This window comes from Phascolarctos cinereus, unplaced genomic scaffold (genome assembly GCF_003287225.1).
Source record: "Phascolarctos cinereus isolate Bilbo 61053 unplaced genomic scaffold, phaCin_HiC Scaffold_2;HRSCAF=192, whole genome shotgun sequence".
NCBI lineage: Eukaryota > Metazoa > Chordata > Mammalia > Diprotodontia > Phascolarctidae > Phascolarctos > Phascolarctos cinereus.
Window position 1 is genome coordinate 331,492,012 of NW_027555625.1, and position 27,779 is coordinate 331,519,790.

The 27,779-nt window shown below is 43.5% G+C and overlaps 3 protein-coding genes across 12 annotated transcripts in view; 1 reads left to right on the forward strand and 2 right to left on the reverse strand.

Moving 5' to 3' along the window:
- Positions 1 to 28: 28 nt before the first annotated feature.
- On the reverse strand, positions 29 to 3,069 carry PRELID1 (PRELI domain containing 1). The gene is given in 6 exon segments (XM_020998562.2): positions 29 to 411; positions 1,008 to 1,048; positions 1,050 to 1,084; positions 1,250 to 1,363; positions 1,853 to 2,078; positions 2,978 to 3,069. Coding segments are annotated over 6 exon segments (660 nt in total). The 3' UTR covers positions 29 to 259.
- RAB24 (RAB24, member RAS oncogene family) lies at positions 2,429 to 7,040 on the forward strand. 3 transcript variants are annotated; one of them, XM_020998561.2, is made up of 9 exons: positions 2,429 to 2,671; positions 3,745 to 3,944; positions 4,390 to 4,458; positions 4,860 to 4,938; positions 5,057 to 5,124; positions 5,753 to 5,852; positions 6,192 to 6,242; positions 6,553 to 6,615; positions 6,878 to 7,040. In XM_020998561.2, exons 2-9 carry the CDS (start codon positions 3,828 to 3,830, stop codon positions 6,940 to 6,942), a joined length of 612 nt encoding a protein of 203 aa, XP_020854220.1. In that variant the 5' UTR covers positions 2,429 to 2,671; positions 3,745 to 3,827; the 3' UTR covers positions 6,943 to 7,040. The 3 variants fall into 3 exon arrangements, with proteins under 3 accessions (XP_020854220.1, XP_020854219.1, XP_078006425.1); XM_020998560.2 differs by lacking the exon at positions 2,429 to 2,671 and adding an exon at positions 3,136 to 3,457; XM_078150299.1 differs by lacking the exons at positions 2,429 to 2,671; positions 4,390 to 4,458 and adding an exon at positions 3,136 to 3,457.
- A 1,726-nt stretch (positions 7,041 to 8,766) lies between these two features.
- Positions 8,767 to 27,779, reverse strand: part of NSD1 (nuclear receptor binding SET domain protein 1) — a 166,487-nt gene continuing 147,474 nt past the window's right edge. For 6 of the 8 annotated variants that reach the window (XM_020998552.2, XM_020998554.2, XM_020998557.2 and 3 more), the window contains 4 exons: positions 22,069 to 22,210; positions 20,004 to 20,110; positions 18,804 to 19,008; positions 8,767 to 15,945 (listed from right to left, as the gene is read on the reverse strand). In XM_020998552.2, the coding sequence (XP_020854211.1) occupies positions 14,213 to 15,945; positions 18,804 to 19,008; positions 20,004 to 20,110; positions 22,069 to 22,210 (2,187 nt within the window). In that variant the 3' untranslated portion in view covers positions 8,767 to 14,212. The remainder of the gene's footprint in view (positions 15,946 to 18,803; positions 19,009 to 20,003; positions 20,111 to 22,068; positions 22,211 to 27,779) is intronic. The other 2 variants (XM_020998559.2, XM_020998555.2) reach the window with 2 other exon arrangements.

Consider the following 27,779-nt stretch of genomic DNA (forward strand, 5'->3'; position numbering starts at 1 on the left):
CAAGGCTCAGAAACCTCTACAAGCCAAGGACAGCACTGAAAATTGATTTTTAATGATAAATTACAACTCGGACACAGGGCAGGTAATGGGGCAAGAGCTGGATTGTCTCTGGGATTGCACTGTGCTGATGGTCTGCTCAGGGGCTGGGGCTCCGGGCCCAATGCCAGGTCTTGCCAAGAGGCTTCTCAGGCTTGGAGACTGGCGATCTGGGAAGGCAGCAGGGCCTTTTTGTTGCAGGGGAAGCAGTAGGGTGACTCCTTTAAACATACTGTTGCTGTTGCTGCTGCTGCTTCTTGGTGGCTGCCTTGCTGGCCAGGTCCTTGGCCTTCTCAGTAGCTGCCAGAGCAGTTTCCTTCGCTTTCTCAGTTGCTTCCTTAGCTGTTTCAACAAGTGTCTTAGAAGGAGCCTCACCTGCAAAAAGAGAATCTCAGAGTATCAGTTAGAAGGTACAACGAAGATCCAATCTAGCGATTTATAAAGAGAGGTTCAGAGAGAATAAGTGCCTTGCTCAAGAACACAGAGCTTACTATGGTAATATAAAGAATGTGAACTGAGGACTTCTGACTCCAAGTCCATCGATCCTTCCACCACCCCACACAAAACTATGTTTGGGTCTTTCATCTGATTCAAGCTCTTCTGCAGCTTCACACTAGAGAGTGGTTGGTGCCAGAAGTGTGAAGGACAGGGCTTAAGTACCAGTCTCATTTCCAATGATAGCTTGAATGCTAGAAGGAATGTTAATCCATCTTTTTCCAAATCTGTAATTTTACTGATGAAAAAACTGAGGTCAAGAAAGGTTATGTTACCTAACCAAGGTCACGAAGGTATTAAATGGTAGAGACAAGATTCAAACCATGTAACTCCTCATTCAACACTCTTGGGGGGGGTTAGAAAGAGAGAACATGACAACTAAGGGGTGTTGCAAACTTTTTTCTTGGAGTGTTCATACTTAGTGCCAGCACCTACATCCTCTGTTCCTCCCCAAACTCAAATCCCTTGGTTCTTACCTTGCAGTTTGGCCAAGATGTACTCAAAGCCTTTGATGGTTGGTCACGTTACTTTTGAATCGAGCTAAGCCAAACTCCTGAAAGGATGAGATGGGATAGGACAGGAAGAGTTAGTTGCCTGTTAGCCCTTCAAGTCACTGCCCATGCCCAAGGCCAATTCAGGATGCTCAGAGCTATAGAAGAATTAAAGATTCTACCCCCACTGCCACCACCTTCAGCACTTCACCAAAGTGCCGTGTTACCTGTACAGCTCTGGAGACCCCAAACAAACTGGAAGAGACCCAGGCCTCCCTTCGGATTTCAGTCCAGCCACTGTTTTCAGGGTTCACACAGTAAACACATCTTTCCTCCACCACCTAGAACAAAATGATCACAAGTCTTCAGTAATTTAGAAGGAGGAACAAGATTCTACCAGGCCTAGAGCCAGATATCAGAAAAAGGAGCCTTTATCACCACTCTACAATAATAGCTAATATTTATATGGTGCTTACTATGTGCTAAGTGCTTTTACAATTATTATTTCCTTTGACCCTCACACAACAACCCTGAAAGGCAGGTGATATTATTATCCTCATTTTGCAGAGGAAGAAACTGAGGCAAATAGAGGTGAAGTGACTTGCCTAATACTCAGTCTACTGGAAGCAGAAAGACCTTTAGAAGTCATTAAATCTATCAGTCTCAGTTTACTATGGCCTAGAAGAGATAAAAGTGACTTACCAAATGTCACACAGTAGAGTAATGGCAGGTCAAGAATCACAAACTACTTTTCCCTCATCTTTCTGAACCATGCTGCTTCCCCTCTTTTCTGTGACACCTCTAAATGAGTGTGCTAAAGAGGCACTAACCATCAGCCGGGCATGGTTGATGTTCCAGGTGAAAGTGGTCATGGTCTGGTTCTGTGGGTCCACGATAGAGTCCTCGAGGATGTACACTGAGTGAGCTACATTAGCGGGAAAGAAGCGCTCTGCCCAGCGGGGCATCCTGTTGGTCTTTGTAAGAAGCCGCCTGGACAGCAGCTTCTGATCTGGAGTCACCTCCCGGTGCACAATATCCTCCGTCAGCACATGCTTGCTGTATGGGAAACATGCAACACAGGAGGTCAGCTTGGAAAGCTACACGATAAATTTATTAGGTACCTAAAAAGAAAAGCACCACCCTCCATAAGACATTCAATTTTATGTTCAATTCCCTCCCCCGTTTCTACAATGTAAGTGAAATAAAAATACAGATCTTATTTGGTGTTTATTTAGTTCAGAATATTAAAAAAAAAAAAAGGAAGTCAATTCAAGGTTCCTCAAGCCATCCTATTTGGCCATCCAATCCCCTCCCTGTGCTTCTACAACACGCTATTTGCTATTTGTTAAGTTCAGAATATTTTAAGAAATAAAAAAAAAAAAGGAAGTCAACTCAATGCTCAAGTCATCCTGTCTGGGCGAAGGAAGGGGCAGAAAAAGAGGAAACTAAAGCTCAGGCTTCACAGGGAAGGTGTTCCCAGACAGGAGTCCTGCCCCACTTCCAATCCCGGAGCAGGTCAGGGTGGGGCCCAGGGCAAATTCCAAGCCCGGTGACCCGCCGGCCAAGCCGGCCAAGGCGCCCCGTGTGACTCCCTCCAGATGCCACTCGGGAGGAGGCGCCCCGCGGGGAAGGTGCCCAGTACCTGAGAGGTAAGCGGCCCCTCCCCCACCGGCTCGGGCTCCTGGGACTTGATTCCAACGTGCTCGGGGTGGGGGGCTTGTCTCTCCCGGGAGTGCCTGCCCCTACCACGGGGAAGGGGAAGGAGGCAGAAAGGTCTGCGGCCACCACCTACAGCGCCGCGGGTACCGGAGGCTCTCGCCGTCCCCAGAGGTGGCTGGGGGAAAGGGGGCCTCAGGGTCTCTCGCCCTCTTCTATGAGGGCTGAGAGAGGGAGTGGACGCGGAGCCTCCTGCCCTCGCCCGTAGGGTTGTGGGGACCGGGCTCTCCTGCCCTCACCTGTAGGGGTTGGGGTAACGCTGCCAGAAGGCAGCAAACACTTGGTCCCAGGAGCTCCGGAGCACGCTCTGCCCCAGGAAATACTTCACCATCGTCCCGGCGGGGGTGGGGGTCGGGACAGTGTCAGGGGGCACAAAGCATCGGGGGGTAGGAGAGAGATGGGTCGCCGGGCTCGCGCTCTCCGTCACCGTCCCAAAGCCGCGGTCGCCGCCGCCTCCACCGCCACCACCGTCGCCGCCGCCGCCATGAGGGGGTGTCCGGCCGCTCGGCACTTCCGGCCGCAGCCCGACCCCCCCCAGGCCCCGCCCCTTCCGCAGAGCGAATTTCCGGTGTCCCTGTCACGTGATGCGCGTGGCCTCTCCCCGCCCCACAACTGGCTCCCCGCTGGTTGCTGCTGCGCTGGGGTCTCCGGGCACCGGGACCGGACGGGCCCCGGAGTGGCCGCGGCCGCGGCAGAAGGAGCGGGAGCATGCGGCCCCGGTAAGCGGACGCAGACCGCCCTCTCTCCAGTTCTCCCAGGCTCGCGGGGGATCGTGAGGTGGAGCACCCTCGACCGGCACTCCGGCCTGGGATCTCCACGCGTGGGCGTGCGTGTGTGGTTGGGGGGGGTTCCTTGATCGGGCGCCCCCGGGCCCGCGAGCGCCGAACGTGGGGAGACAAGCCGAGCGGGGGCCCCGGCCGGGGTCCCGCGGACTGACGGGGCTGGCGCGGGAGCCGAGGGGCCGGGGCTGGGGCCGACGCGCTCAGGCGGGCCGTGTCCGGCGCAGGTGAAGCGTCTCGTACGCCCGCCCGGCACCTCCGCGCCCCGCCCCGCCGCGCCTCGGACCTGCCCGGCTTGGGCCCCGGGAGCATGAGCGGGCAGCGCGTGGACGTGAAGGTCGTGATGCTGGGCAAGGAGTACGTGGGCAAGACGAGCCTCGTGGAGAGATACGTGCACGATCGCTTCTTGGTGGGGCCCTACCAGAATGTGAGTGGAGGCGCGCCCCGGGGCTCAGGCTTGGGAGGGCCTGGACTGGGAGCGGACAAGGGCAACGGGAGGAGGCTACCCGGACACATTGGGGGCCCAGGCTGTAAGAGGAAGGAGGCGCCGAGGGCTTGGTTGTTAACTTGGCGGAGAACACCCTTGTCAGGCAGCCAGTTAACCCGATTTTTGAGCTCCACTCAGCCCTTGTGGGAATTTGCTATTCACTTCCTCTCCCCGAACCTCAGTTTCTTTTTTTGTAAAACAGGTAAAATGACATTTGCCTGGCATCTCTCCTAGTGTTGTGGGGGGGGGGGAGGGTTTATAAAAAAAAAGGGAAGTGAAACAGTCTTGTGTAGACAGCAGTGGGTGGTATAGGCACGAGTGGTTGTTGTGGAAGGGGGGCAGTTGGGAAACGAGGGATGACTGTCTCCTTCCCTCCCACATACAGACCATTGGGGCAGCATTTGTGGCCAAGGTGATGTCTGTGGGAGACAGGACAGTGACACTAGGCATTTGGGTAAGTGACAGGAACACACCTACACTTACTTGCCCCATTGGATGCAGGGCCTTTCAGGGGATAGTTATTTCCTGAGATAACTTCTTTCAAAGGAGGCTTCCCCACCCAAAAGGCTGTGAACTGTACAGTACTACCTGGGCATGAGGGTGTTGGGCCATCTTGGAGAGCAGAGTCAGCTTGGGATCCTCTGTTCTGTCTTTAATAAGCTGGGTAAATCTCAGCAGATCACCTCCTATGCTTTCATTTATCCATCTGAGAAATATCAGGATTGGAGAACATCTGTAATAATTCAAGGTTTTCTGATTGACCCTCTAATCCCTGGGAATTGTTAGTGGAAGTTCGTTGTCCAGGTTATTCCCAAGCCAGGGGCCAGGGTTGAGCTTTTATCTGATTCTCTATAGGACACAGCTGGCTCCGAGCGTTATGAGGCCATGAGTCGAATCTATTATCGTGGTGCCAAGGCAGCCATTGTCTGCTATGGTAAGGTTATCTTCATCCCCAGTTTGGGCCCAGGGGCTTCAGGCTTTTATGAGCAGTGATTTAGTTGGAAGTGCTCAGCAGCCTTTCCTCATCCCTTTCTGCACTCCTTTATTCCCAGATCTTACTGACAGCAGCAGTTTTGAACGAGCCAAATTCTGGGTGAAGGAGCTTCAGAGTTTAGAGGAGGTAAGTGTACCTGGGAGCTAAGTAGTGCTTCTGATCGTTGATGACTCTGTAAAGCCACCAACAGGGAGAGGTCAGGACCTTGCTTGCCCTGAGAGGCAGTATGTAGCAGCTGATAATATTAGAATGATTTAAGGGCTTACAAGGAGCTTTATCTCATTTAAACCTCATCACCAACTTGTAAAGCATAGGTGTTATTCCCATTCTACACAACAGGAAACTGAGACTTAGGTTGGTTTGCATGTGGTTATACACTACTAAATGTCCAAGACAGGATTTGAAAGTAGGTCTTCTTAGTGCTTCCACCCAGCAATCTAACCACTATACCTTTGGATCTCTTGAGAAAGGCAACTAGAGTTAGAAGACCTGACTTCAAGTGCTGATTCTCACACTAATTATTACCTGTGTGACTAAGGGCAAATCGTTTTGTCTCTGTGAGGCTTAGTTTCCTCATCTATGGGATGAGAGTAGTAATACCTGCTGCACAGGTGTCTGTGGGGAAAGCACTCTGTAGCCTTAAACTGCTGAAATAATGGTATCTCTGATGATTATGATTATCATTGTCATTATCCTGAGCTGGGCAGTGGAAGTACTCTGGTAGTGATTGACTCCTGACTTATGCCCACTGCAGAGCTGTCAGATCTACTTGTGTGGCACCAAGAGTGACCTTCTGGAGGAAGATAGAAGACTGCGCCGGGTTGACTTCCATGATGTCCAAGATTATGCAGATGGTATCTACTATTCTTTAAGTGCTGGGTGGGAGGGAGCCACAGAAGACTGGTCCCAAAAAGTGGCAGGTTTTTTGTTCCCTACTTTCTTGAGTGCCTGTTGAGATAGTTGTGGTTCTCTGTGTCCCTGGGGAGATCTCCATGAGGTTGGAAGGGCTGGAAGCAAAACTCATGCAGGGGTGAGTGGGAGTAGGGGTGAACCACATGAAATTCCAGTTTCCTTGGCTTTTCTGCAGTCTTTCAGCCCTACTCCTTTTATCCTCTTGCTGGGTGCTCATCCCAGGAAGGGCAGGACACGGGCAAGCCGGCCATATTTGCTCACTCTGAGCTATGTATTTACAGATATAAAAGCTCAGCTCTTTGAGACATCTAGCAAGACAGGCCAGAGTGTAGGTAAGTATCGTCTGGTAATCTCTATACCTGGTTTCAGTCAGTCGGGGAAAGCCAAACTTAGGAAAGAGAGTTGGAGGGGGAGGTAGCAAGGCAGACGGTGGCCCAGGAACTGGATGAAAGGAAATGTAATGTTAGGAAATGCAAACGATGTCCTGCTCATCAGGGATCCAGGGTATCTGAACAGTGGATCAGATACAGAGGGCAAAATCTGGCCTTAGGAGACAGTGTTAGCTTGTGAGAATGGGAAGAGCCAACCAGTCAATGGCTAATTTTCCTTGCCTTCTTACTTCACTCCCCTTTCCCTACCTAGACGAGCTGTTCCAGAAGGTGGCGGAAGATTATGTCAGCGTGGCTGCCTTCCAACTGATGACAGGTGAGGTCTGCTCCCAAACTTTGGCCCTCCCTTTTTTGCCTAGTTCTTCGATCATGGTGATGCAATGCTAAAAAGGACCTTCAGCGGTCTGATCCATTTTAGAGGCAGCTGAGACCCAGGGACCCAAAATTACTTGCCTCATGTAGGTAAGAAATGGCAAACTAGGATTCAGACCCAGGCACTTTAGAATAAGGGTTTGAAGGGTGATCCTCTATCATCTCTTAATGATAAGTAGTTAATGTTTGCTTCCATCTTTCTGCAGAGGACAAAGGCGTTGACTTGGGTCAGAAGGGCAACACCTTCTTCTACAGTTGCTGCCATCACTGAGAGTCACTCTGTCACCTGGAAGGGACCCTGCTGGACCTTTGCCTGCTCTCTGCTGCTCAAGGGGCTGTCTGAGCTACCCAGTTCCAGAGGCAGAAAGGGGTGGGCACACCTCCCGCCTGTGCTGGCCCAGGATCAGAGGCAGTAGCAGACTGAAAAGGCAAGAAGCCAGTTCTGACTCTGGGCTCTCTGCTATTTGCTGGGCAGCACTTGTATCTCTGCACATAATTTAAGTGGCTTCTGCCTTGTAAATAAAGCCCCCCACCCCACCCCACCCCCACCGATAGTTGGCCCACTTCCTTACTATTTCATGGGAAGGGAGGAATGTGTTAATGTGGAAAGGAAAAACTATTTAAGATTTTTCCTCTCCTTACTTGAGTCTTAGAATACAGATTGGGTAGCAGGGTATCTACTTGTCCCCTGATGTGACTGGCCCAATGAATCTGTATGGAAAAATTCCTTTCTCTAGTTTTCTCGTAAGTGAAACAGCAGTGGCTTAGAGGGTTTCTGTCTATGGTGTGGTAGCTGCTGATTGAAAGGGCCTCTAGAGTTGGCCTGGTTGGGTTTTGGGGGATGTAGCTGATCACCACAGGGTACCCAGGGACAGAAAGGGATGCCAGTACTCCAGGTTTGGCCAGGCCAGTGGTACCCATGGAATGCTGCCACCAAATACTTGGCCCTGCAGTACTTTCATTTGATTTTTAAAGTTAACTGTCTAGAGATGAGATGTTTGGGGGGGGGGTCTGTACTCTCAGCATCTTGTTGTGGTATCTGTTTTTCTTGTAGGTTTTCAAAGACTGCCCAGTTAGTGCAAGCTTTTTCTAGAGGACAGGCTTTTTTTATGGGCTTGGTGGTAAATTCTGTGGCCTAGGATTATCTAGAGGGAAAACTGACCCAGAAACATCCATAGATTTTTCTTTGAAGCAACTGGAGATGAGAACTTGTCAGATCATTCAAGTTCTCTTCTCCCTGCAGGGAGAAGGTGCTTATTAGCAGCTTCAAAAAACTCCTTCCCCCCTTAAACCAGAGTAAAAAGGTGCCCTTAGATTTGACTCAGTCTGAACTTAGTGAAAGTATCACAGTTATATTAGTTACGGTTAAGTGCCAGTCATAAAGAGCTGTACACTTCTAGTCTGGGGGGTGTTCAGATGAAGGTGGGATAAAGCTCAGTCCCTTATGCTGAAAAGTCCACATATTTAGGGAGAAATAGATGGAGCCAGCACAGTATGTTATAGGCCCTTTTCAACGATGAGAGGGGTCACCACTGAGCAGCCACAAATTCTTAATCCTGACCTGTATGTAAGCCTTGGCTGCAAACCTTCAGGAAGTGAGTCCATACATGAATTACCCACTTGGAAAGTACTATGGGTATAGCTTCCTTTTTGTAAACCAACTCCTCAAAGTTGACTTCCTCTTCATTCTTCAAAGTCTGACTCTATATCATCTTAGCTCAGTTTTCTGTGATCACTAGTTTCCTCTCTCAATACCAAACACTGTTGTTTGTACCTCTCTGATGTACTTTTAAATCTGACAGCAGTTTGGATTTACCAGTCTATATGCTCCAAGAGGGCAGAAATCATGTTATGCAAACTGTCTCCTAGTGCCAAACGTAGTGCTGGACATAGACCCTCAATAAATGCTTATTAGATGTCTAATGCTGAGGCACATACTGTGGCAAAGCAGAAACCACGGCCACTAGTCTGGAAGACTATGCTAACACAAGCAGCACTGGTCTGTTGAGCCCTGGATACTCCCATCCTCCTTTTTCTCAGCCTTAGCTATAGTGTTACCCCATATGTAGTAAGACAAAACACAGGGCCAGGGCAGTAAGAGTAAAGTTAAACTTTACTTTACAGTAATTTTTTTCTTCTATATACAAAGAATTACAGTACATATCATGGGGGCTCTTAGAGCAGGGCTCCCCTTTTTTCGTTTCACTTACAGACAGCCGACAGTCTAAGGGGAGCAAAAAGAAACTAAGCAATGGTCCAAGACTCTCTTTCCCCCCCCTTCTCCCTCTCCTAAAAATATGTGTATGTGTATATATATCTATATATACATACATATATGTGTATATATATATATATATATATATATATATATATATATATATCTATTGTCAGCTTCTTTTAATGTGTTCTTTGCCAAGACCCTAGTGAGAACTAGAGAGCTGTCATGAGTAAGTTGGTCTTTGACAAACTTCTGTGTGCCTCTTCACGCACTGCAACACCCTCCCCCCACCCAATCACACTCAAGCACACGTGCACACATAGTAAGCACCAGAACACCAAGTGCAGACCAGTCCCATCCCCACCCCACCCCACCTATGCATGTGAGAGCTGCCTTTGGCCAAACCATTTCCTCTAGCAAGCTACAAAGTCTCACTTGGCTTTGGGGGTTGGGGTCTCTAACAGACTTTAAGGCCCAGAGGCATCAATGCCCATCTTAAAATCCCTACTTAAGTAGCAAAGTAGGGGACAGGAAAGCACTGTGAGAAGGTACCACATGACAACAGGAAACAGTGTTTTGTTTTTTTTTCCCTTATGTTTCTAGCAAATATTTCTCCTCAGAGTGCTTTTTAAAGTAGCTTCTTATGCTCATGCTGTGTTCAATACCAGTCTTTTTTTCCCATCCTTGCCCTTCACCAAATAATCCCTCTCAGCCATGATGGGTCACACCTGGTCTAAAAGATAAAAGACAAACTGACTTTGGGCTGCTCATTCAGGAGGGGGAAGAGAGATGGGCCCCATTTTCTGGCAAAGGAAGGTGGCAGATACATTTTCTGATTATACACCAATCTGTTCTGTAGGAGAAGCACAGGTAGACTCTCCCTTTTGTGGGCTCAGTGGCTCCACATCTTGAGAAACATATTGGCTGGAAGAAGGGAGGTCCCAATTCCAATCCTATGCCCCAAGTTCTTTGACAAGTTGGTACTGGCCCCAATGGTGTTGAGGGCAGACCTTTAGGGGCAGGCTTGTTTTTCCTTCCACCTGGCCCACATGATCTGAACCTAAATAAAATGCTTTTTCTGTATGAAGTTTCTTGCCCCTAACAGGAAGCACTGGGATTTTTTTTTTTTAAACCACCAGCTCCTGCCCACCTTTTGCTCATCCCTTGGCAGTGCTTGTATGAAGAAAATAGCACCATAGATGAATTTTTGTGTACAATGCGATTTAACTATTAACTATTCTTATGCAGATTTATCACACTAATGCAACCTCTGGACTGGCTGACCCTAGGAAGCTTAGTCAAGAATAATTAGGCACATCCAATTAAAGCCACATATATTCATCACTTAGTTCTACAACTCTGGAATGTCAGAAAACACTGAACAGCTGGCAGGGGCCTGGCACTGTATTACAAGTGATAAGACAACCCTCCAACCCCATCACTCCACCACCCAATAGGTATGCAGGAACCGAAGGCCCTTTCCCATTACTAGCCTCTTAAGTGTCACTTTAGAGAGCACCCAAGCCAGCAGGAATTAGAAATGCAGAGATCACAAAGTCAACTTCAGCCATTTGGCTGGTGGGTCTCGAGTCAGGATCATAATGTTCCAACGAGAGCCTCTGAGAGGGAAGCCATGGATTGGAACCTGTACAAAAAGTGCAGTAGATCAGAGCATACAGTTAACTCACCCAAGTCCTCTCCTTATCTCTGCCAAAGGTGTTGCTAATGTGAAGGGTATCAAAATGAAAGGGTACTCTCTCAAGCTGCCCTCCAAAATTATTCTATTACTGGGTCACAGCACTTGGGAAGTTCACCTACAACTATCTTTGTAAAGAATCCCTGATACATTTTAATGCATTAATTTCTAGCTTGAAAATTCAAAAGACTTATCTTTCATCACCTCTTTCTCCACCCATCCACCCCCAGGATCTCCTCATTCTCCAGCTTTTCAGCCGTGAAGCAGCAAGCAATGATTTAATACCTAAAGGAATTTTTGGATCACTAACCCCTGGGTGCTTCAGTGACCTTAATTAACATTGAAAGATGATCACAATGGGAAGAACCTTAGATTTCAGTGGCAGGAGAGGAAGCTGGGGCTTTAAAGGCCAGTACAAATAGCTTCTATTGTAACGAAGAGTTACCACCCTCTCCCAGGAGTCTGGTGGAGGAAGAGCTGGGGTTGGTAGGGAACATTCATAGATCTGGCAATTTTTAAGCTCTTGTTCAAGGAATCAAAATCACCCCCCCTCCCCACACCCCTACCAGTCCTGAACTCAGTTTAGATTCTTTACTACATTTAGAGTCCATTCATCTTGTCAGTGAGGACTCTTAAGGTCCCCACTCCCTCCTCGGTATTTGGCATTTAGGAGGACCCATTAGGGTTGGCCAGGTTAAAAACGGGATCTGCTGTATTCCAATTTACTCTTCCCCCAGTACTGAGCCTACACTTACTTTGAATTTTAAAGGCATTTCTTGCTAGTCATGAACCATCCTAGTGGTGATTTCTGATAACTATCCCATGTTGTATCCTATCAACAAGGAGCATGTTACCATGCACTAACACAGGTGTACTTTACTCCCCAAGAAAGTTCCTGGCCATAGGGACCATCCAGTCAAAGAAGGAACTGCACAGACACTAGGCACAGCCCACAGAGGCTGTCTTACAAGTTTGAACCAGGAATGTTTCCCTCACCTGGCTGTTTGGGAGAAAGATTGTGAGACCTTGTTAAAATGAGGAAGTTTATCAACAGAAAACAATCAAGGGCCTACCTAGGGCTCCACACTTTTAGGTCTGCATGCCTGCTCCCCTGAGCCTAGCCAAAGTTTCTGACGTATGACTGACTTAACTCAGCAATACTACTTAATAGGACAGGTGTCTTTAAAATTAAGACTCCTCCACTAAAAAATTTTTAAATAGCCTGCACCAAAAATATTCACAGTTTATTTCATGAAATGAAGAGCTAGGGTAGTTTTTGTTTTTTTTCAACACACAACAAAGTGAAACAGATTCTGACAGTGCAGTATGGATTCCTTTCTGGTAACAACTACAAGTGCAAGGGAAACAGGTTAGGAAGGGAATGGGGTGAGCACAGAATCAACACTACAAACAGTCTAGGAGAATTCTTGGGGTCAAGGGTAGAAGACCCTACAAATGTAAGTTATATATATTTATTCTTCTCACACATGATAAATACTTAACATACTGAGCCTCAGTGTTTCTGGGTATATTCTCTTTTTTAAAATATATTTTCATGGTTTAAAATTATTTTTTAAAAGGAAATAAAAAGGCTTTGATTTTTCTCCTCTTTGATGAGGACTTCTGTGGGGGAGGAAATATATCATTCCTCCCCCACTTGCTGCTGGAAGGAAGCTTAGCAGCACATTCACAGGGACAACCAACAAGGGATTAAAGCCCAGTGGGTCTTCCAGAGAGATGTGCAGTCTAGCCAGAAAGGCCTGGAGAGAAAGGATTCCATAAGGAGGGAATTCAGCTTTGGATGCCAAATGCTTCAGAATGGAGAGGAGATACAAGAATGACCTCAACCCTCTGTCTGGGATTTAGAAATGAGGTTCAATCCTGTCTCTTCTGTAGAGACCAGTTTTGAAAATATATAGGCTTGTTCTTTTAGTTCTTACTACAGGGAGCAACTCCCTGCAATGTCCACTTGTTTTTCTCTTGCCAGAATGGAGATGAACTCACATAGCAAGGGGTTCCTTATTTCCAAGGGTACAATTATTTAGAATGAGAGTTAGGACAAAGTATAGAATGCTAATGGGGTGGAAAAGCCATTGCTGAGACAGAACGGCCAGGATAGGGCCTACTGCCTGACAGCTTCTCCAGTTAGCAAAACACAGAGGTAATATTTGTTATAGGTAGGGGAGGGCTGGTAAGGGAAAGGGGGAGAGTACTGGCCAAACAGCACTTCTTGCTGGCAGTCAGTGAACTGGGCTAACCACAGGGAAGGGTAGCACCAACAGTTTTCCCAGTCCCTCTGTTCCCAGTTTAGGGCAGCAGTAAGATTATCAGCAGTTTCAAGGAGTTGTTGCCTAGCTTGGACATTGCTTTACACCATGTCTCCTCAGCCTTGGTTCTTCTAGAAGCTTGTTTGGTCCCAAGTCATGGGGCCAGATACAGTTTTGACCTCAGTCAGCAAAGCAAAACTCTCATAAGAGAAAGCAAAATTATTCTCAGGTGAGAGTTAGATGGAGCCTACCATATAGTGTAGAAAGGAGGAAGTAAATGATGCCTCCTCTTAGGTGAGCAGGCTCCTTTTCTCATGGTTGGAATAAGGAACTATTGTATTAGTTCAACACGCATAGGAAGCATGCAGAAGCAATTTATTTTCCTACATTGGTGTGGGATGCAGAACCCACTGATAACCTGGCAAACCTACTTCCACTGAGACTTAGCACAAAGACACACTTTGTTCCAAAGCACCTGAGTATTTGCTAGAGGTGAGCACGGAGGACGGTCTGTTTCAGGGACAGTGCTCCAAATAGAGATGCTCCTGTTTTTCTCCAGCCCAGCTCCTCTGCCCAACCATTCATGCAGAGGCATATCAACCTGTTCTAATAAGTTCGAAGTTCGAATAAGGACAACTCTGAGGGCTTGGCTAACTTGAATAGAAACATCAGCTGCACAATGGGCAACCCATGTAGTGTTATCACTGTACCCCTCTTAAAACTGGACCCTGAAGTGAGCTCTCTATGTGGAAAGCACATGTGGACCTGGGCATGTGAGGACCCATCTGCCAGGAGTTATTCAGATAACACAACCACTTCTGGGGGTAGGAGCATCAAAATGCAGGAGACAAGTGGAGCTGAGAGTCCACCTTGACATCACCACTTGCTTCCTGGTCAAAGGTTCTCGAAAGGTTAGGAGCAGAATGAAAAGCCATCACTTTCTCTCAAAGGATGTTCCCAAGCCTCACAGATACAAATTCCCTCCCCTCCAAAGGACTGGGGAAACCCCACTATCTTTCCAACCTGACCACTGGAACTGAATTCCATGCTTGAATCCAGAGTGGAATTTTTATTTCAAGTTTACCATGTGTAAAAAGAAGGAAAAAGGACCACAGCCTGTCTCCTTGATTGGGGGCCCCCACTTAGAATTTGGTACATTGATAACTCAAGCCACCCCCGCTGGCTAATGTCACAAGAGTTTCTGAGAGTTGGGGAATATAGGAAGGATGACAATGGAAAAGGGTTTTTTTTTGTTTTTGTTTTTTTTTTTTTTAAAGAAAGAGAGAGAAAGAAAAGACTTCCCTCCCCAAACAATACCCCAGTGGGCAAACCTTGTCTGGCCACATGGCATTTACTATCATCACTTCTGTTTCGACTCTGCAGGCTCATGGCTGGAAGGGGTCTGGTTAAGAGCTGGTACTGCACTTTGCTCAGGCTTAGGGTCTGGCCCTTTGATTAGCCCTTTGCCAAGGGGCCGACAAGTCTGTGCCAATGTCTGTGGACTCCCAGGTGACCGACAAGTCTGTGCCAATGGCTGGTCTGCCCCAGTAGGACCAGGACTCAGCTTGGCTGCAGTCAGCACTTTGCCCACAGGCCAGGGAGTGAGCCCTGCTGGGGATTTCCCCAGGGCCCAGGGGGGGTGCTCTGGCACTGCTGACCGTTTCTCTGCTGGGGGAACAAGGTCTGGTGATTTGACAGGGGGCCTAGGGGATTGCACCATCAATGGTGTTGCTTTTGTGGCAAGCCCTGGGGGTTGTGGGGATCCAGCCATGGATTCTCCTGAGGCTAAGGCTTTGCCGAATGACCCAGAGCTCTGCTCCATTGACACAGGTGCACGTCCTGTGGCCCGAGGAGCCTGTTCAAACAAGTAACCCTTGGCAGGGGGCCGCGGGATCAGTCTGGCTTGTATGAGTGTTTTGCCAGCCTGCCAGGTGTGTTCCACAGGGACTGAAGCTCTTCCAGATGCTTGGAGGACTGGTTCAGAAGGGTGAACTTTCTCAGCTGCCCGAGGCATTTGTCCCAGTGCTTTGTTAACAGGCCAGGGACTCTGCTCCAGCACTGGTAATTTTTCAGTGGGCTGGGGTGTAATTTCATGAGGTGAAGCTGCTCGTTCCTTTTGACGAGGACTCAGTTCAATAACCATAGTAGCTCGATCTTTTGGCCGAGTATTTTGGTCCACAGGCCTTAGTGCTTTTTCATTAGATACAAGATTCTGGACTACAGCTGACAGTACTTTTTCTGAAGGTGGGAGTCTCTGGCCCAAAGGGGCAAGGGGTCTGTCTGAGGTCTGGGGTTTAGGTCCAGTTGTCACTGGGGGCTTGTCTGAGGTCTGGGGCTTTGGGCCATTTGTAACGGGGGACTTGTCTGATGCCTGGAGTCTTGGTCCAGTAGTAACTACAGGCCTATCTAGTTGCTGAGACTTTGAGCTGAGAGAAGCCAAGGACTTATCCAAAGATTGAGCCCTTGGGCCAGCTAAAGCTAGAGGTCTGTCCAACAGTTGGGACCTGAGGCCAGCTGCTACTGAGGACCTGACTGATGGTGGGGATTTTGGGCCTGACACTGGAAGTTTGTCAGATAGTTGAGGTCTGGGGCTTGTCACTACAAGAGATGTGTCTGCTGGCCTCTGGCCTAGTTCTAAGGGCTGAGGTCTTGGACCTGATACTCCAGGGGTCTTATCTGGTGACTGGGGTGTGGAGTCAGGCATCACAAGTGGTTTATCAGACAATTGTGGCCTCTGACATGTTCCTACTAATGTTTTCTCTGACAGCTGGAGCCTTTGGCCCATTGCCCCAGGGGCTTTGTCCACCATCAGGGGTCTTTGAGCAGGAATCTCAGAAGGCTGCTCTGCTAGCTGAGTGTTTGCACCTGAAGTCAGCGGCACAGGGGGAGGCACGTACTCACGGATCTCCCCAGGCTCCAGAGGGTTGGGGCCACATGGATCATGCTCTGTGCAAGATAGGCGACCATCCAGTTTAGAGATGAACAGCATTCCCTCTCGGTGTTGTTTGCAAAAGGAACTAGGGCACATCTCACAAAAAGATGCAGCTTCTTTTCCACAAACATCACACTGGTGCCACGGACACTCCCATTTCCCTGAAAAGGAGAAAGAACAGCAGTGCAGTATTAAATAGGTACACAGGAGATATCACATGGTTCAGTAGCCTGCCCATACTGAAGGTTTTTAATCCTAATCAACTTAAGAGGGATAGCACACAAATCACTTATTCCTTTGCTTCTTTGTCTACACAAGAAAAACTATTTCACAGAGTCTGGAGGAGTAGTTAACGAAAATGGAATGATCATTGTGCTACAAAAATATATCTGTTTTGGAAGGTGTGCAGGAAATGAAAATTATCAATGCATCTTGCACCTCTTTGCTTAGCCACCAATAGAATAGGGAAATCAACCACTTATTTGGTAGCAAAGACTCACTCTTGTTTAAGTGCTAAACAGCCTGATTGAAGGTTCTTAAAAAAAGAGCTGAGGTGTTTATCCTAATCTTCTGTGCATTTGTAGCACAGAAGACTTACTCTTGGAGGTAGAAACTTCTTTATTTTTGTTTTTTTGGTTAGGCAATGGGGTTAAGTGACTTGTGCCCAGGGTCACACAGCTAGTAAATGTTACATGTCTGAGGTTGAATTTGAATTCAGATCCTCCTGAATCCAGGGCTGGTGCTCTATCCACTGCGCCATCTAGCTGCCCCTGGAAAGTTCTTTATTCTCCTCTTTTCTGTCTACAGCACTGGAGATACTCCCTCTGCCACCCAAATGCTACATGTTGGGTCTCATGCTGGCGTCTCCACAAAGTTTTGTGTTTCGGGTGCCTGTAGTGAGCCACTGAATGACTGTGGAAGAATAAATGACCTTCACATACATGTTGCACGCCTCAGCATAGCCAAGTTCATATCACCAATGCCAAAACTAGTTACAAAGACTCTTCAATCTCATCACCTTAAAAACTACTGACAGAAAAACTGATAAATGTTACTCTCTACTCCAGTGTACATAACGTAAGAACCTCTTCTTAAGAGCATCAATTCCTCTGAGACTATGATTGGGGTTTCATTCCCTGACAATGTCTAATAGTAGCTGTTTCAAAATTTTAAGGCTGGAAAAGGTTCATCTAATGTTATCCTATGACTAAAGAGATAACATCTCTGACAAGTAGTCATTCAGCTGCCTCATGAAGACCTCTAAGGAGGAAGACCTCACTATACCTCCCTTAAGGTAGCCAATTCTGCCTTTGTACAGCTCTTAATTGTTGAGAGGAACTGTCTTTACATCCAGCTCAAAAGTGCCCTTCTACAATTTTCCATCCACTGTTTCTAGTTCTGCAATGTCAGGCCAGCAGAAAACACCTAATCCATCTTTTCCGATCTAAATCTCTTCTAGCTAAACACTGCAGGTTTCTCCAAATGAACCTCATCTGGCAAGGTGTCCATCCTCCTCACCATCTTAGTGCCCCATGCAGAGACTCAATAACCTTTAAAAAATGTGATTGTGATAACTGAATATAACACTAACCAAATATGATTTGAATGAAGCAGAAATGATTATAACTATAACCTCATCTTTTCTGAAAACTAAACCTCTCTTAATGTGGCCTAAGATTATCTTTTTTTGCTGCCACAACACATTGGTGACTTATGCTAATGTAGTATACTAAATATAATTTGATATTTTCCCAAATGAAATGCTTAAATAACCTTGTGAACTTATTCAGTTGATCCCAAATGTAAGTCTATATTTATGCCAATTAAATTTCATATTCTTTTTGGATCCTGTCATCCACGGTGTTACATATTCACTTCCTGTTCCTGGCATAAAAATACACTCAGGTAAGGAAATGCATTTGCTGCATCTATGGGTAAAACTGAAAGAGCACTAAGTTGAAAGCCAAAAGTCCTGGATTCTAGTTCTGACTCTACCACTAACTTTGAGGAAGTTGGAAATCTTGGGGAAATCTCATTCAATCTGCACTATAACTCTAAGACAGGTACTGATGTTGTTATTTTCACAAGTCCAGGCGTTATTATTTTCCTCAACTGTGCAGATGAGGAAACAAAAGCTGAAATTCAGTGATTTGTCCAGGGCTATACAGTGATTAAATACTTGGGGTAAGATTTGAACTTGAGTGTTTCTGACTCCAAGTCCAGCACTCTATCTATAGTACCACCTAAATGATAATCAAGGTTCTTTCAGACAGATATCATTCACAGTCAATACTTCACCTTTATGTGACTAGAACGTATAGTTTAAACTCAGTATGTTAATTTCTACATCATTACTCACTCTTAGGTTCTTGATAATCTGTTACAATCCACTGGCTTCCAAAGGACATAACATTAAAGTCATCTAAAACCTCCATTCTGCCAAAAGGATCATCATACCTCTCTTTAGTTTCTGAAAAAATGGGTTATAATCTCATTCTTACTATCCACTCTCCAACCATGGTGCCTGGTGACAATTAGTTTGTTTCTGATCTCTCTGAATGCTCCTTGAGAAATTTACCTCATGGGCAGTAACTGACTCCAAACCTACACATTCTTTATTATCTTCCTTTTATCTTTTTTTTTTTAGGCAATTGGGGTTAAGCGACTTGCCCAGGGTCACACAGCTAGTGTCTGAGAACTGATTTGAACTCAGGTCCTCCTGACTCCAAGTGCTCTATCTGCTGTACCACCTAGCTACCCCACATTTTCCTTTCATCTTAACAAATAAGAATTTCAAATATGGAGACACATTTTCATGAACTAAAAGAAAATCAAAATTTCAACTAACCAAGTCACCCTTCTCTCCTCTTCTGGACAGTATTACATGGGAAGGCCATCCTTCATATACTCTCAGTCTGTGGCAAATATGAGGTCTTAGAAGTAGATTATTCTAGATGGCCAAAAGGACAGCCACTGACTGATACAGTACCAGATCCTGTAATGTGGGCTTAGTACTAACCTGCAGGCCTTTTCGTCAAGTTGAGGCAATCAGCATGATAGACTTTGGGGCAACCTGGTTTCTTGCAGGATACAAGCTGCCCTGCGTCCCCACAGCTGAAACATTCATCTTCTCTCTCCTTCGTAATTTCACCCTGGGATCGGCGCTTTACCTGTTGTTTTCTTTTTAGTTTCTTGGATTTCTCTTCTGTGGGATTGGGATGATTCTGTGGGAAAGAGATCTGTCAGTCAACAGACTATTTTTCTTGTTAGTTCCTAACTTCTCAAGCTGGCTTGAACCTTTCTAGTTATACAACTACTAAATGTCCAGACAGCATTTGAAAGTAGGTCTTCCTAGTGTCAGCTGGCCTTCAAGCTGACTTGAACAGCAAAGGAAAAAAGGGTGCTCACACAGGACTGATTGTAACTGACTGTTAGTGATGTAAGCTATTGGTTGCATTTAGGTATTTATTATGTGTGTTTTTAAAAAAATATCAAATCTACCCTAATTCTCATTTTAAAAAGAACTTTTAAAAATTCAATAATCAAGATAACTTTCCATCTAAAATCACTAAGGAGTTTCCACCTTCATTAGCTTGGACAAGCTTCAGACATGAAGTGGCATGGTCTGAGAGAGGTTACCTCTCAGCTTCTTAAAGCTTCAAATCTCATCCCACTCCCCCCATCACCCACCGTCCCAGCTGTAAAATGAGGGAGGTTGGACTAGATAATCTATATTCTTATGCATCTAAAAACAGCTTTTGATTCTATACATTTTATTTCTTACCAACTCCATTACTAATTTCCTTATATTTTAAATTCTGACCTCGTTGACAGTAAAAACCCAAGACTTGTTTTTTTAGTAGACAAAATGTAACATTTAGCAGGAAGAACCATCTAAATGCTTACTAATGAAGCAGTTTTTCTCTTGTGTCAAGATGCTGAGAGTTCGAATAAGTTTAACTAAAGATGAAACGGAACTGGGAAGCAGTAAAAAAAGGAGGTGATGACATTTTTTATTTTCCAAGATTATCAGTTAAAAGTCAGAAAAAAACACGTAAATGCCCCATATATCCTGTGTATCTCAGCTATTAAGAGAGGAGGTTCAATCAACATCAAAATGCTTTAGTGAATAACTAATGTAGATAACTGAAGGCAAAAATATCTTTTCCTCCATGAAATCCATTATCAGCAGCACTAACAAGACACTAGGAAGCAATACCTTTGGCCGAACACCCAAGAAACCACTACAGTTTGGTGCTCCACATTTGCAAACAGTTTTTCCATTCCCTAGACACTCTAGATTGTAGTTGAAGGTGAGTTCAGTGCCTGAAAAGGAAAAAATATGGATAAAATGACATTTTAATATTAGTGCCTGTCACCTGTCAGGAACATTTCCTAATGGAATAGAATGTTTTCATTAAAAAAGTGATATTGGTTATAGATAGGGATACATACAAAAAATAGTAAGTGGAAATAACTTTAATCAGGAATATGTAATTTGGAAATGCAGATACTAATGACAGAGTCCTTTGGTCTCAACAACCTAAGGTAGTACATGTATAGTACATAAGGTATTATGTGACACATAGTATCATAGTATTATACATAAGGTATGTATGTGATAGGGACAAAAGAGAGACCCAGAGTACTAGGGAAAGAGAGAACACTTTTAACACTTTAATTGGCAGAGGGAGAGGAGCACTTCATGGCAGAATGGAAAAATAAGCATCCTTGAAAAAAAAAAGAAGGATTCTCTCAGATAGAGATAAAGCAAGAAACTCTAGGCATAGAGAGCATTTAAAAAAAAGAAAATGGCATGTCAAGTTCTGGGAACAAATGGTAGTCCAACTTGGCTACAATGTTGAGTACCTGAACAACAAACAGATAATACATTTGAATAGCTTATGTGAAATGTATAAAGAGCTTTACAAAGAGGTATCTCATTTGACAGCCACAGTAACACTATGAAGTATGTAGTAGTGAAAAATAATGTAAAAAAATCAGCTGGAAAGGTAGAGTTATGTGAAAGGCCTTAAATGGTAGACTAAGCAGCTTCTAGTTTATTCTACAGAAAGAGGCAAATACCAAAAGCTTTTGAGGAGAGATGTGACAGTCATATCTCTACTTAGTAAGTTTATTTTTGCAGCTACTCAATATGGATTTGAGGAAACTTAGAAGCAAAGAAATAGATCAGGAAGCCATTACAATAGTGAAGGTAAGAGGTGATGAGGGTCTAAGGTGGTAACAAGGTGAGTAGAGAAAAACTGTGGAAACAATTTATAAGACCAACTGCAAAAATGCTAGGGTAAAGGAGGGGGAAAAAAAAAATATGATTCCAAGGTCTCACATCTGGTTGACTGGGAAGAGGGTAAAGCCCTCAAAAGAAATAACGACAATGAAGGAAATGGGCAGAGACTTTTTTGGGGAGGAGGTGAAGGGGGGGGTAGGGAATTGAGGACAGGATGGAGAGGTGAGTGAGATACTAAGTTCAGTTCAAGATATTGGACTTGAAGTCATAGGAACAAAGTGGTCAGAGTTTGTCAAGAATCAGTAGATAAATTTTAATAAAAAATCTTTTGCTTTAATTTCAATGTTTTCCATGAACATCATTATTTACCCTCCTTTACTTAATGGTAATAAACATTCCTAGAGTGCTCTGCACAAATTTTGACTCATTTACTGGAAAAACTGTTAGTCCTATGAGGACAGCACTGTGGGCCCAAGATAAAAGGGATGGTGGCATATCCCAGGAGCCTTTGGAAATTTGGGAAGCATGCATGAATTTATAAGGAAATGAATACTCCATTTTGTGGAGAAAACCAAGACCCAAGCCAAAAGGGCAAAGGTTAACAGTGTTTAATGAAATTTTGCCCTTTTGGCTTTGTTTTTTATTCTGACTACTGCTTTTTACCACCAGTAATGACTGAAAGAAGGGCAAACCTAGCCTTCTTTTAAACACTGTTGTACAAGATTTCCCAACCAGTCAAGACTGGATAAAATCAATGACTGAATGTATGTTGAGGGAACTCCTACTAAGGAGACCAATCTGAATTAGAGATATGGATAGGCCATAATTTCAGATTCATTTTTTCCCTTGGTATTAATATAAGCCATAATATAACTGTATTAGAAAGATGTCAACTTATCTGAGATTCTAGTCATTTTTGCTATCTATATAACGGATCACTTGCATGCATTATTATTGATAAAGTAAACTTAAATTAGTTACTCAGGGGTGGATACTCTTGTATTTATTAAAACCCATTTAAAGGTTGCCCTCTTACCTGCTTTGATATCGCTTAGGGCAAAAAGCCCAACTCGGGTATCTCCATTCACAGACCACTTCTGAGTTTCACAGTTGGGCTGGCAACAGTGATTCATAAACCGAGCATAATTTCCTTTGGGGCCAGCATCAATAATCCGGTCCTGTAATCGCAGTTTAAAAAAAAATTTTATTAATAGTTCAATTTTAAAAATTGTTTCAGGAAGAAAAATAGCACTACCTCCTTATGTTTGAGCTAATGATGATAATAGCTCATGTTTATGCTGTAATTTTAAGTTTTCTAACCATGTTTTTCACACACACACACACACACACACACACACACACACACACACACACACACACACAGAGACCCCCCCCCCCCCGGATCCTCACAACAAGCCTGTGAAGTAAATACTGTCACTATCCCCAATATGTAAAGGAGGAAATTGGGACTAATGGAGTGGAGTGACTTGTCCTGGGTCACAGAGATAGGAAGTGTTTGAAGAGGGGTTTTGACTGAGATTATCTAGACTCCAATCTCAGTGCTATATCCAGTAAGCTATTCTGCTTCTCTGATTAAGAAGGAAAAGTGCTTTCTCACAACAACATTGCAAGAAAGATAATATCATGTTATCACCATTTTATATATGGAGAAACTAAGGCTCAGAGAGAAATGACTGGTCCAGGGTTACAAAGCTATTAAGTATCAGAATCTGAATTCAAACCAAGGTAGCACACATCTTAGGCCAGCACTCATTTCAGTAACCTCATGTTGCCTTTCAATTTATTTAGGAGTACTGTATTCAGAGATGGAAGGAAACTTTCTGATAGAACTTTTCCCAGAGGAAGCAATGATTCATAAAACAAGCATAATTTCCTTTTGGAATAATAACAATGATCCAGTCCAAGAGACACAATGAAAAATGCAAAAAATTAATAAATTTACATCAATAATAACGCCAGGAAAGATATATTTGCTGAGCATGGACATATTTTCTGTATGTTGGTGATGCTAGCATCTGAATAACAGACAATGAAGTATTCTCTTTTTATAATGACTCATTAGGTCTATAGGAAAAGTAACTTTTCCTTTCTGAAGACAGAATCTGATGGAACTAGAAGTCCATCTTCCACTAATACTGAGTAACACCAAAGCTGTGCATGTTACTTATTAGCACTTCAAATTTAGGCATAAATAATACTCAATATTGAGAAAACTCACAAACCCTTCAGAAAACTCTTACTCTGATGCCAATTCTAGCAATAATTTTGTACCAAGCAAGACAGGGTTTGATTTCATGCCTAGTGCTGTCACCAGAAGCATAGTTACCCATCAATTAGGGATGGCCAAACAAATTATGGTATATGAATGTAATGGAATACATTGTACTGTAAGAAAAGATGAAAAGAGGTTTGAGAAAAACCTGGGAAGAGTTTAAGAGGTGATACAGAATGAAGTGAGGAGGTCGAAAAGAACAGTTTATACTCTTAACAGTTTTTAAAGACTTAAGAACTTTGGAGAGACGATGTACTAAGATAAAGAATAAGACATATTTTTGGACATGGCTAACATGGGAATTATTTTTGCTTGATGATGCTTATTTCTTACAAAGGTGATCTCTCCACCCCACCCCCACACTTTGGGAGGAGGGGTAGAGATAAGTACTTGACAATTGAGAAATAATTTTTAATTTAAAAATTACTTATTTGCCAATACTCTCTGCATATATAACTTCATATTAGATATGATGTGTACACCCACAGTACAAATACATAAACCAAAGTTTGCAGAAACATTTCCAAATGGTTGATCATAAGAGGATGAAGATTTTTCATTGTTAACAGCTCATGATAACTTTATTAAAGCACTTAGGAGTTGTGATCTGCATCACTAGAGGGATAATGATGTTACTAATGATTTAAGTATTAAAAAAGATTAGCCAACACCTAATCTAGTTTTTGCACAGATCTGTACATGGCAAGCACATATTTATCTGACTGAACTAAATAAATAAAATAGCTGAAAATACAACATTTTTTTTAAAGACACTCATAGGAAATAAATTATATGGGCTAAGCATTTACAAATGCATTTGCAACTACTGTCTGTATGTGTAGTGCTACTAATAGAAGTGGATGCATATATGTATACAGAATATGGGCAGTGAGCCCATTACTGGAACTCTTCAAGAAAAGTTTTGATAGTCACTTTTTAGAAAGATATAGAAGAAATTCTGGTTTGGACTAAATCACTGCTGAGGACCCATCTAAAAAATTAGAGAATGAGAGAATGAATTAGAGAAAATTAGAGTAACTGAATTAGAGAAAAACCAGTTAACACTAAAGTCAAAGCTTCTTAAGATACTTCTGAAGGTCACAGGCAATTCGAGCAACATCAACATGGATCCTTATTTAAAAGGACATTGCATCACTGTCACACGACCATACCTGAATTACATTTTTAAGCAAGGGAGTCTGTTGTGGTAGACTAGACATCAGGAGACCTACTGTCTAACCAGTAATACTCAAACTGCTCAGCCTAGCATTTAAGATACTTCACAAGCAGATGTCCCCCTACCTTTCTCATTTCACATTAATGCCCCCTTAGCCGGGTACTGTCCTACCTCTTTTACTTGATTTACTATAATAGCCTGAAAAAATGGAATATCTCCTGTTCTGAACTTTGTGTTGAGTGTAGTTCTCCACATTTAGAAAGCACTTAAGGAATATTTCTTGAATTGATGAATTTAGTGCTCGCTACCTTCTTATATTATAGATAACATTTATATAATGCTTTGAGGTTTGGGAAGTTTTACAAATATTATTTTATTCTCACAACCTGGTACTATATTTTTTAATCTTTTATTCATTATGCATAGTGCCATAGACTTTTATTTTATTTTTGTTATAAATAGTATTTTATTTTTTCCAATTACATGTAAAGATAGTTTTCAACATTCATTTTTTAAAAGACTGAGTTTCAATTTTTTTTCTCCCTCCCATCTCCCCCTTCCCCAAAATGGCAAGTAATCTGATATAGGTTATATATCTGAAATCATGCAAACATATTTCCACATTAGTCATGTTGTGAAAGAAGAAACAAAACAAAAGGGAAAAGCCACACACAAAAAAAGTAACCCATATTCAGACTCCATAGTTCTTTCTCTTGGTGTGGACAGAATTTTCTATCATCAATCTTTTGGAATTGTCTTAGATCATTGTACTGCTGAGAAGAGCTAAGTCTATCATAGTTGATCATCATACAATGTGATTGTTACTGTTTACAATGTTCTCTTGGTTTTGCTCACTTCACTCAGCACCAGTTCATGTAAATCTTTCCAGATTTTTCTGAAATCTGTCTGCTCATCATTTCTTATAGCATAATAGTATTCCATTACATTCATATACCACAGCTTGTTCAGCCATTCCACTCAATTTCCAATTCTTTGCTACCACAAAAAGAGCTGCTATAAATATTTTTGTACATGTGGGTCCTTTTCCTTTTATGACCTCTTTGGGTTACAGCCCTAGAAGTGGTATTGCTGGATCAAAGGGTTATGGGACAATTTTACAGCCCTTTGGGCATAGTTCTAAATTGCTCTCCAGAATGGTTGGATCATTTCACAACTCCACCAATAATGCATTAATGTTCCAATTTTCCCTCTTCTCCAACATTTATCGTTTTCTTTTTCTGTCATCTTAGCCCATCTGATAGGTGTGATGCGGTACACCTCAGAGTTGTTTTAATTTGCATTTCTCTAATCAATAGTGATTTAGAGCATTTTTTCATATGATTATAGACAGCTTTAATTTCTTCAGCTGAATGCCTGTTCATATTGTTGGTTCTTATTCCCATTTTATAGATGAGAAAACTGAGGTAGACAGAAGTTAAGTGATTTGCTCAGGGTCACATTGCTAGTAAGTGTCTGAGGCCACATTTGAACTCCGGTCTTCTTGACTCCAGGTCTAGCACTCTTGTTTAGTGAGCCACCTATAGCTGCCTCATTATTATCTTCTATTCACTTTTCAATGCACCTTGTATTTTACGCCCCCACCTGAATGTAAGCCTCTTAAAGGTAGAAAATGTCTCATTTTTGTAGTTGTATCAATGGGAGTTAAGCGTAGTGCTTTGAATATAATAGGTGCTTAAGAAATGTCTGCTACATTGAACCATGTGGTTCTGGGAACAAATCACTGCGTGAACCTTCATCAGTGTACTTCACCTTTTAAGTTTTTAGTTTCCTCATATAATATGAAATTGTTAGAGTAGATTACTTTCTTCTTAAAAGAAATAAATTTTTTCAATTAACAAAAATCTGCCTTCTCTCCCTCAACTACTTCCCATCACTAAAACAAACAAACAAACAACAAACCAAAGTCCTTGCAAGAAATATGAATAGTCAAATGAAACAAATTCCTGCGTTGCCTAGGTGGAAAAAAAAAATCAAGCCAGATTTCTTGAGAAATCCCTCACAAATCTAGTTTTATTTCTTTTTAGGTTGAAAATGGGTTACATGCAGAACAAAAATAGGGGGAAAAAAGAGACTTTCATAAAATGCAAAGTAGCTTCCCCTTTTCTGATCAAAGACTCACATGAGTTCTGTAAAACAAAATAATGAATATAAAGTACTCTGCACACCTTTAAGCACTAAGGAAATGTTAGATATTAGTAATGATATTACATCACAGATTTAGAGCTAGAAATTCTAGGTCTTAAAGAAGCCACTCAGACAACCCTTGCCATTTGGCATATGCCAGTCAAAAGCAGATTCTATATACCCAGGGTAGCACAGTGAAAAGCGCTACTTCATCATCACTACTGTGCCCATTCTCAGTGATTTTTCTTCAACTCCAGTAAAAAGGATGGCTAAGAATGATCTACAAAAGTGAAGTGAGCAGAACCAGAACACTGTACACAGTAAGAGCCACACTGTGCGATGATCAATTATTGAATGACTTAGGTCTTCTCAGCAATACAATGATCCAAGACAATTCCAAAAGATTCATGATAGAAAATGCTATCCACATCCAGAGAAAGAACTGATGGAGTTTGAATGTGGATGGAAGCATACTATCCTCACTTTATTTTTTTTCCTAGTTTTTTTCCTTTTGTTCTTGTTATACAACACAACTAACATGGAAATATGTTTTACATGACTGCATATATATAACCTATATTAAATTGCTTACCATCTTAGCGAAGAGGAAGGGCAGGGGAGAAAATTTCAGAACTCAAAATTTTATTAAAAAAATGAAGATTAAAATTGTCTTTATAAGATGGAGTCAAGACAGCAGAGTAAAGGCAGAGACTCACTTGAGCTCTCCCTCAAACCCCTCCAAATACCTTTAAAAAATGACTCTAAGCAAATTCTAGAACAGCAGAACCCACAAAAAGAGTGAAACAAATTTCCAGTCCAAGATAACCTGGAAGGTCGACATGAAAGGTCTGTTGCTGCACCAGGCTGAGAGAAGAGCATAGTCCAGTACAAGCCGTGCCAGCACAGATCAGGCACCAACATACCTAGAGCAGGCCTTGGGAATGACTGAATCAGCAGCGGCAGCTGTAACATCTGCTCCTGGAGCTCTCGGCCCACAAACAGCAAGGGGATCGAACAAGTGATCCGAAGGAGATCACAGGGGTCTCTTTGCTAACAGTGAGGCAGGACTCTATTACTTCGTCCACACTTGGCATCTGGGTGGCAGCCCCGGGATGAGGAGGAACACTAATAC

Excerpts from the sequence above, each read along its gene's own strand:
- RAB24 (XM_020998560.2), top strand. The coding sequence starts at position 3,136 with ATGGGTCGCCGGGCTCGCGCTCTCCGTCACCGTCCCAAAGCCGCGGTC. Across the intron at positions 5,125-5,752 it reads AGCTTCAGAGTTTAGAGGAG|AGCTGTCAGATCTACTTGTG; the intron begins GTAAGTGTACCT and ends TGCCCACTGCAG. Across the intron at positions 5,853-6,191 it reads TGTCCAAGATTATGCAGATG|ATATAAAAGCTCAGCTCTTT; the intron begins GTATCTACTATT and ends ATGTATTTACAG.